Source organism: Juglans regia, chromosome 11, assembly GCF_001411555.2.
Source record: "Juglans regia cultivar Chandler chromosome 11, Walnut 2.0, whole genome shotgun sequence".
NCBI classification, from domain to species: Eukaryota; Viridiplantae; Streptophyta; class Magnoliopsida; order Fagales; family Juglandaceae; genus Juglans; species Juglans regia.
In genome coordinates, this window is record NC_049911.1 from 32,548,413 (window position 1) to 32,558,098 (window position 9,686).

Here is a 9,686-nt window from a genome sequence, read left to right on the forward strand (position 1 = left end):
TAGTATTGAGTTCAAACTTTTGTTTTGTGGATTGTGTTTGGAGAATAGTACTGATGGAAAAATTGAGATGAATTTTTAGTTTTCGTCGTGCCATGACGCCATCTGGTGATGAGAAAACATACCCCATAATCGTTGAATTGATACGGTACCAATCGTCAAACTCCGGCTGGTTCTCTTTCTCTTTGTCGACCCATTTCAGTCAAGAATAACATATATTCTAGGTATCGGTGTAGTTTTGATTTGATACCTTTAGTTTTCAGTCCTAGTAGGAGGGAACAAACAAATCCCAATAAATATTGCATTTTAATAAAATAAGAAAATCAAATTACCTAATGCATGGTTCGGATTCTATGATTTTTTAAGTCGTGATCAAAGAAGAGGTGGTTTCGAAAGTAACTGCACGTAGATTGACGTGAAAAATCATTTTATTAAATAATTATTGACGTGAAAAGTCTTAGATTTTTTTTGAAAATAACTGTCTTGAGTCGACAGGTCGCTTTATAGGGCGGTCGCAAGGTGGAAGGTCGGAAAGGAGTAGAGGATCATACGGCACACCGCGTGATGGTTGTTGAAAAGGGGTGTAATGGTGAAGTCGTGAGCATTAAAAAAATCAATCTAAGTAATTTATAGGTTTTGCTTTCGGCCATTCACGACAATAACTATCCTAATTCCTATCCATGACTACAGTTTACTATGCTGAACTTCAAAAAAATATATCATTTTAACTTCTTTATTTAACTAATCGATTATCTATTTGTCCAGAATAGTAATGATCATGAGAATATTTGAATCATAAAATTCAACATCAATAATCAGACTAATTTAGCTTAGGAGAATACGGTAAATTATGCAGAGCATCCCGATTCAAGACATGTACAAGAGAGCAAGAGAAGCTATATATATTCGATCGAAGAAAATATTGTTTCCGAGTGATGAATTAATAACTTGATATAAGAAACGATCGAGATTCGGAGTACTTCACCAGCTTGTCCGGTGAGCTAGAAATGAAATTAATTAATTAGCCCAAGTAATCTGAATTACTCCATGCAGTACTACTACGTGCTTCTATATATATATGTTAAATAATATGAATTTCTTATGATCTCATCGTTCAAACAAGCTAGCTAGCTAGCTGCAGGATACATACTTATAAATATTGCATAAATAGTAAGGAGGGTAAACATATTTTTTTCTCTAAAATGAAGCTCAAATCTGCTTAAATTATTTAATTACGTTATCTATGAATATTCTAGAGCTACATTTTACATACATATACATTTACATATATATATATATTTATATAATTGAGTGGACTCATTACTGATAGATCAGCTGGTTGGTCCAATAAGTATAAGCTGGTACAATTTTGTGCAGTGGCAATAATGTCTGGAACGAGTTCATGATCTATATCTGGAGAAGATGAAGGCTCTGATCCCTTGGTTCACCTATCAATGACAATACAGTAGTGGCGATATGCTTTGAACTAAGCCCTGCTTCTTCGATCTGACCGGTTTGAGAACCGTGGTCGATATATCTATCTGGAAGCATCATTGCCCTCCACTACACTCACAAAAAAGACCCAAAATTTAATTAGCACTAGACTGATCTAGTTAAACATATTTATATATATATATATATATATATAAAGATATGCATTAACCAAACATAAAATATCAAACCTTGAGGTTTCCATCAAGCAATCCGTTCAGTCCCAAGTAGTGTGAAACGTGAGAGCAAAATCCTCCGATAGACCCTTCTTCAACAGTGAGGAGGACCTCATGCTCCTGAGCTAGGCGTCTGATCAAATCTCCATCAAGAGGCTTGCAGAATCGTGCATCAGCCACAGTTACTGAAATGCCAAGCACTTGAAGCAGCTCTGCTGCTGCCACACAACTTTGTACTATTGTCCCATAACCCAAAATAGCCACCCTACTTCCCTCCTTTAGCACCCTTCCCTTACCAACCTACGTACGTTCAAACGTTTAAGTTAGGACAATGCACAAAAGAACGTTTGAGTACCTCCAATATTTGGCAAATGGGATATATACACAAATAGGCTGGGATAATGAGACTTTATATTTAAGTACCTCTAAGGGTGTCCCTTTGTTATTTGGTGGAAGAATCGAGCCAATGCCACTTCCTCTAGGGTACCTAAAGCAGCTAGGCCGATCGTCAATAGCGGCAGCTGTGGCCACCATGTGCATGAGTTCATTTTCATTTGAAGGAGCCATGACCACCATGTTAGGTAAGCAAGCCAAGAAAGTTGTGTCAAAGGCCCCACAATGGGTTGGACCATCTGCACCGACAAGGCCAGCCCTGTCTATTGCAAACCTCACAGGAAGCTTTTGTAGGTCTACATCATGAGCAACCTGCATCACCATCCATACCACTAAGCAATTCGAGACTTTCCAAAAATATTATTTTTAGAAGAAAAACATGTAGAAAAGCAATCTGGTAATGTCACAAAATACATCAAAATGAAGCATTATTTGAGAGATGACTTTATTCACCTGATCATATCCTCTTTGTAGAAAAGAAGAATAGATTGCACAAAATGGCTTAAGCCCTTCAGCAGCTAGGCCAGCAGCAAAGGTAACGGCATGTTGTTCAGCTATCCCAACATCAAAACATCTATCCGGAAATCGCTTCTGGAATAAATTAAGTCCTGTACCCCCTCCCATAGCAGCATGAATGGCTACAATCCTATCATCTCTTTCTGCTTCTGCAATCAATGAATCTGCAAAGTATTGGGTGTATGAACGAGTACTCGATTTGGACTTCAGCTGTTTTCCTGACTTGGGGTCAAATTTCACGACACCTGAAAGTAAAACCAAAACCCCTTAAACCACATGTTAACATTAAATTCTAAAAGAAAATCTTTCAGGTGAGTTTTAAGAATGACATTCACCATGCATTTTATCTGGTGCTACTTCAGCCGGAGCATAGCCTTTTCCTTTCTCAGTGATAACATGGATGAGAACAGGTCCTGGAGCTGGCATGGCCTTGACCTTCTTCAAAATATAGACAAGGTCTTCCACATTATGGCCATCTACAGGACCAATATAGTATAGTCCTAGTTCTTCAAACAAACATGCCTCAGCACCACCCACAATCCCTTTCATATAGAAATCAAGCTTAGAAGTAATCTGGTGCGCTTGCCCTCCAATTTGCTTTGAAACGCTCTGTTCAAGTAAGTCATAAATTGTTATCTTGCAGTTGATAATGCTCGAGTTAATACGACAATTGACAGGAGGTTGGGCTTTTGAACCAGGTTCATCTCCAACACGGGCTGTCATCCAATAGTCTGGATATATTAGGCATCTGGGCCTGCTCGGGCCCTTTTTTTTTCTTTTGCCTTTTTTCCATCAAAGTACGAAAGTTTTTTTGTTGCTCAATGAGAGTAGAGGTAATACCTTCGCAACTTCACGCAACTGGCGGAACTTTCTACTGGATTGTAGCCTAGTCAGTGATCTACTCAGAGCTCCAACGGGAGAAGCAGGGCCGTCCACAGTGGCAGTTGGCAAGGAAACTTGTTCATTGTCGTTCAAAATGATGATAAGATTTGAGTCAAGGTAACCCGCATTGTTCATTGCCTCGTATGCCTGTCCGGCTGTCATGGCCCCATCGCCTATTACCGAAATCACGTGGTTGTTCTTCCCCAGCAAGTCTCTGGCTACTGCCATCCCTGTAAGCCATTGTACACACAGAGTTTTTAGTAAGATTTCCAATCAATCAGCAATGATTAAAGCCCATCTAACATCCTGTGTTGGATGGCCGATGAAATTTGCCAAGGCCATGGGATTCGATTCGGGCTTTTTTCTCCTCTTGGTGTTCGATTTAACATTACACACCATCTCAGTTGGAAAAAGTGTAGATTAATGGCTTTTAAATTATTTGATGTGGAACGTTTTTAATTGTTGATGTCAATGAACTTTTGACTCTAAAACACGCACAAGAAACAAGTTTTCAAGAATTTTCTATACCCAAGCCAGCGGAAATGCTTGTTGAACTGTGCCCTGCTCCAAAGGCATCGTGTACACTCTCTTCCCTCTTGGGGAAGCCAGCAAGCCCACATGTTTGCCTAATTGTATGCATTCTGGATCTCCTGCCGGTTAAAATCTTATGAGGGTAGGCCTGCAAACACGCACCCAAATTGATCCAATAAACTACTTTCAATTCTACAAGAAAAAAAATGGAAGAAAATAAGAGGCACGAGAAGAATTGGATATAGCCTGCATAAAAATGTAAATCGAAAAAGATTGATGGATCACCTGATGCCCAACATCCCATATAATCTTATCTTCAGGACTGTTGAATACATGATGAAGTGCTACTGTCAATTCAGCCACCCCCAGGCTTGAACTTAGGTGGCCTCCGGTCTTTGACACTGTATAAACAATGTCTTCTCGGAGTTCATTGGCTAAAACCTCAAGTTCCTAAAACAACAAATATTGCTCAAACATTAATTTAAGAGTAGTAAGAGAACCATATACATATATGAATGATCAGTTCACATGCACTCTGAAATTGGGTTCTCTTTGCAACCAAGTACAGAAGCATCATTTGAAGATTTATTACCTCAATGGAAAGATTTTTCATGTGCATAGGGTAGTTTATGGTGTCAAGAATTGGAGTGGAGGGCTTCTCTTCTGAGAAATTGAGGAACTTTGTGGCCAGTCTGTTATGCCTTGTCATCTGACCTCTGTTCACCAGATCATCACTTGCATTGTTTTCCTGAGCAACTATCGTTCTATTGAGCTGAAAAATGAAAGAGAATATACTGTCAAAAGACACTTTTACCTATTATATTGTAGAAACAGATAATACCATCTATTAATTTTGCAGTTACGAAAGTGTATTTTGACAAACTAGAGAGAGTGAGAGACCTTGATCAGTTCCCGGGGCAGACGACCAGTAGTCTTTAAACTCTGCGAGATTGGAAAAGAATGCGCATCTTGAGGACAGAAACATGGAATAAAACTGGTTCCAAGGACCGAAGAACTCATGTCTGTCTTTGAGAAAAATGTTGTTCAAGAGATAAAGAAGTAGAAGCAGAAATGGTTGGGGGATCTGCTGAACTGACTTGGTGGCTGTAGGCAAAGGTAGAGCTTGATCATGAGAATACCGCTAAACGGGTTTTATAGGAAATGCAAAACAGTGTGGGACACTGGACAGGCGCGTTGGAACCAGGAAACGTGGATAGTCATTTTCTCGTACACATAAATAGACGTGCGTGCATGTGTTTCTCACAGTGTCACTCACGCAAAACACATTAGTTTGTTTTTAGAAAAATTATATACTAAACATTATTTTGGTTAGATGTTAACACAATGTTTTTTTCTTGGGTGTGGGTAAGGCACCTTATTTATGACCAATTTGATTCTGAATATTATTTTTCTCTTAAAGAAAATTACTTCGTTTTGCTAATTTTTCGTTTTCATGAATTTATACCAATAAAATAGATCATGAATGTAGAAGAAAACATGAGTTTATATATATATTTTTATATTTAGAATATAGAAATTATGAGACCATCGTATATAGTGTAAATTACTTTGTTATCGTTACTTTCATCAAAACATTTTCAAAAAATAAAATTAAGACTATTGTTCTGCCGCCACAAAATAAAACTATCTGACCTTAAACCGTATTCCTGTTCGGGATATGAAAAATACTACTATGTCTATTTCTTTTGACACCTTTATTTGATTGTTGGTTATTTTTTTTTATATTTAGTGATTAAAGAAATGATTTTAAATATATTAATATATTTTTTTATTTTTTAAATATGTTTAAATATGTTAAAAAAATATGAAAAAAAAAAAAAACTTTTTTACGCTGGGCATACCGCCCAGCGGGGGCGGCATAGTAGCCGCACCCTCGGGATATTCCTAATATTTGTCTCTGTTCGGGATGAGATGCTGCGCTGCTTGGTTTGATTAGTCGTGTTTACATAAAGAAAGTCCACTACATTTTTAAAAATGTTTTTGGGCTCACATAAAACGAGTTTGGAGAGAGCTCAAATCGTGCACGTTTGGAATGAACTCTATTTTTCTTTTCCTGGTGGTGACGTTGAACGTGATCGGTCCACCATGTATATATATTGAAAAATCTTTTTTATCAGTTACTATTTATTATCTTACATCCTATAAAAAATACCCCTACATCTTATAGAAAAAAAAAATTTATAGATATAGAGTGTGAAAGTGAATAATGACTAATGTATAGAATTCTTCATATATCTTATACTATAAAAGCCGCTATAGGCAAATGAACATAAATGAACAGTATCTTTATTTGCACTTCCTAAAGCTATACGATGCTGAGCACCTTGTAAGTTGTCATCAACGACTCCAACTCACCAGGAGTCACCACCGACCGCCACGAGAACCTGTCGAATCTTTGTAATTTGGAGCGAACCTCAGAATGATCTAGGCCCCAAGGAGTATGCAGAGAACTAGAAAGCTTGGCAAACTTATGATTTTTAAGAGTGGGACGTGAAGAGTTCTTTGGAGCCATGTGAATGTAAAGATGAGAGAAGGAAAAACGGAACACACACAGAAAGAAATTTGAAGAGAAAAAGCGCGAAGAGCTCTGAGAAAGGAAGATAATGTAAAGTGGGCTCCAACGATGTAGGGGAGATTTAAATCAACCACATCGATGGTTGGTCTCGCAAAGTCGTGGGAATGCACACTCTCCACGAAACTGGCAAGACGTGCACGAATCCCGCTGCATGTACTGCGATGTGGAGAGAATGAACTACTTGACACTATTAATGCTGAGGGAACTGGAAGGACACAATCAAGTGCAAAATGTAACTTTCAGAAAACGTGCCAATAATGTCGAAACGGGAACTATCGCCTGGTATCATTAAAATGACTAAAAAAACCATACAGACATAACCTAGAGCCCGGAACCTGACAAGTAGAAGAGTCGGGAGAGTAATAACCACCCATTTCTAGGGAAGAAGACCTCAACGGAAGCAGAAAAATATATAGCATAAAGATGAAGGCAAGAAGAAATTCCCATCGGACTAGTCCAAAAAGAATTGACGGGGTAACTGTAAGGGAGTTTTCCCTCATATCAGTCCATATAACAAGCCCATGAGGGACCATAGGGGGAGTAAGTTAGAGAGCCTGACCAAATCCAATGACCCTCCTCTAAAATGAGTCAATGAGCCTCTGCAGAGTACTTGGCTTACTAGAAAACTCACTTATGAAGCAACTCATGCATAGGGAAAGCGGACGATAGGGGCAAATGGGACTCGATGCCTTGACACCACCCCAATGAAACCCTACTCTCATAAACGTACACAGATAAGTGGATAGGAAATATGGAGAGCCATTGATCTCCTAACAGCAAGCATGAAGGGGTTAATAGGGAATGTTTGTAGGGTAAACTGAGTCAAGGAGTTACACCGCATTAATAACGCCACTCTTTGAACTCTACGCTACATTTATAACGTTGTCCCATAAGTCACACCACATTAAATGATTCTGACTAAACAAATAGTAGAAAGGACATAAGCTCCTCAAAATAAGGTACGAGCTGTCCCCACCAAAAACTTAATATAAAAGTTGACCTTTAGGTATGAAGATCTCTCTCTGATTTTTCTAAACTCACACACAAACTACTAAAAAGATATACTAATTTTAGCATCGAAGACTCCCCTGCCTTTACCAAGGCCCCTCACTCTCCGTATTTTCTTAATTGTGCATGTGAAAGACCCGAATTGTTGGAACTCAGTCCAAAAGCATACAAAACACGACATTAACACCATCCTTTCTTTCTCTTTTCCAAATTATTTTTCTAATGAATATTGTTGGCTGGCTTCACGGATATATATGAAGAAAGATTTAGGTAGCTAGTTCGAATCCCGTTTATAATTTTATATTGTTATGACAGTCGATGTGTATCCCATATAGCTGCAGCTATATATAGAACACACATAACTTAATTATTGCGTGGTGAGAAATTAATTAAGAATAAGATTAGGATACGATCTTGCCTTTTCCTTTTACTATATATAGATATATTATATACTACAAATTAATCATCATGAGTAGCTACTTTGTGATTGCAACGACAGTTCATATATTTTATATACAAATATGAATGGGAAATCTAAATTATCTTCACCTGGCCTCCAACTTTAGGGGATTATATATATCTTGCATATTTATCAAGATTTTATCACCTCTTTTCCTGATCTTCATACCCCACTAGTTGACAACTTTCACACCTAACTCCCATCGCCATCAATCGTTTCTTTTGTTCTGTATAAATAAGTAATTCGTTATAATTCCCCGGCCCATATGATCGTTATCCTTTAACGAGCAACTATTCATATAATTAAGTATACAAAGTAAACCCATCTGATGCATGTAAGATTTGGGAGAAAAATTAAATAATAAAAGGATAGTTAATAGAATACTTAATTACCTCTGGTCACTATTAATCAAGTGTCTGTAGAGGCGATTTTATTATTATTATTATTATTATTGTGAATATTTAATATCTCAACTTTTATATAGATAAGCAAAGACCTTTATGATCTACAAGTTTTCAAACATTATTTCCTTTTATCAGGAAACATAACCGTTCATTAATTCTCAGATTTCTAATGAGCATTTATCTTTATTTTAATTACTTAGAGTATAATATTAATAAAATATATTTTAAAATAATACAATATATATATATTACAATATCATTTATAAAAATGTGGTACTTAAGCCAGTAGTCTCCTTTATAAAGAGACGTGGTCTTAGGCCTTGTTTGTTTTTCAAAAACATCTCATCTCATCTCACTTCAACTCATCATTATAATTTTCTTAAATTTTTATATAAAATAAAATAAATAATTTAACTTTTTCAAATCTTAAAATAATAATAATATTAAAAAATATATTTTAATAATATTTTATTCAATTTTTTAATTTTAATCTAATCTCATCTTATTTCATTTTTCTAAAAACAAACGAGCCCTAAAGAAATAATTAAAGCACCCAACGTGTTAAACGAAGGCTCTAGGAAAACCATCAATGGCATCTTCTTATATATAATCCAAAAGTTCGTACGCAGAGGTGAGAGTCTGAGAGCAACGTATAAAGAAAGCTAGCAAGTAGCCATCGTCAGAACGAGAATCCAATTGCCTGCCATGCCAGCATGATGCCTTGTCCATACATGGGTAATTCTACATCCCCGCTGCGCGTCCCGCTATTTCTGTCCTGCTTGAAATGGATGCTTACGTGGCATTACTTTTTAATTAAAAAAAAAAAACGTGTAAAACAAACACAAATCGGATAAAAAGGGCAGTAGGTGCTTCAGTTGGGACTCGATTTTTTCAATGAGAGCTGCGACTGAAATGAGGGGAGGGGCTGTCGAGGGGGATGAGTCGATGCCGGTGCCGGAGGAGGCGACGGAAAAGAAGGAGGGGCAGCGGTTGAGGTGCTACTTTTATGTTTCCATCCCTCTGCGCTGCAACCAAAATGTATGTATGTGACTATCAATGGGGATGAGGGGTGCTACCTCGCCGCACGGACTCGATGCTAATGCCGATGTCGAAGGAGGCAACGGAAGAAGGGGATCCCATCATAGGCGACGAGAGGAAATGGAGCATTCCGAGAGAGAGTGAGAGTTTTTTATTTGTTTTCCAAAGTCTTCTGATTCGTGTCTTTTTTTATG

The 9,686-nt window shown here is 37.5% G+C and overlaps 1 protein-coding gene across 2 annotated transcripts; it reads right to left on the reverse strand.

The window, feature by feature from the left end:
- Positions 1-1,135: 1,135 nt before the first annotated feature.
- Positions 1,136-5,151, reverse strand: LOC108998774 (probable 1-deoxy-D-xylulose-5-phosphate synthase 2, chloroplastic). Of its 2 annotated transcripts, none has more exons than XM_018975474.2 (10): positions 4,892-5,151; positions 4,579-4,760; positions 4,272-4,436; positions 3,984-4,134; positions 3,414-3,685; positions 2,909-3,182; positions 2,511-2,818; positions 2,088-2,369; positions 1,680-1,964; positions 1,136-1,560 (listed from the first exon to the last, which is right to left on the reverse strand). In XM_018975474.2, exons 1-10 carry the CDS (start codon positions 5,004-5,006, stop codon positions 1,405-1,407), a joined length of 2,190 nt encoding a protein of 729 aa, XP_018831019.1. In that variant the 5' UTR covers positions 5,007-5,151; the 3' UTR covers positions 1,136-1,404. The 2 variants fall into 2 exon arrangements, with proteins under 2 accessions (XP_018831019.1, XP_018831018.1); XM_018975473.2 differs by having other exon boundaries at positions 1,137-1,560; positions 4,579-4,758; positions 4,887-5,143.
- Between the last annotated feature and the right edge of the window lie 4,535 nt (positions 5,152-9,686).

Coding starts and splice junctions, on each gene's coding strand:
- LOC108998774 (XM_018975473.2), bottom strand. CDS start 5,006: ATGAGTTCTTCGGTCCTTGGAACCAGTTTTATTCCATGTTTCTGTCCT. Junction 4,437..4,578: donor TGAAAAATCTTTCCATTGAG/GTAATAAATCTT, acceptor TTGTTGTTTTAG/GAACTTGAGGTTTTAGCCAA. Junction 4,135..4,271: donor TATGGGATGTTGGGCATCAG/GTGATCCATCAA, acceptor GCGTGTTTGCAG/GCCTACCCTCATAAGATTTT.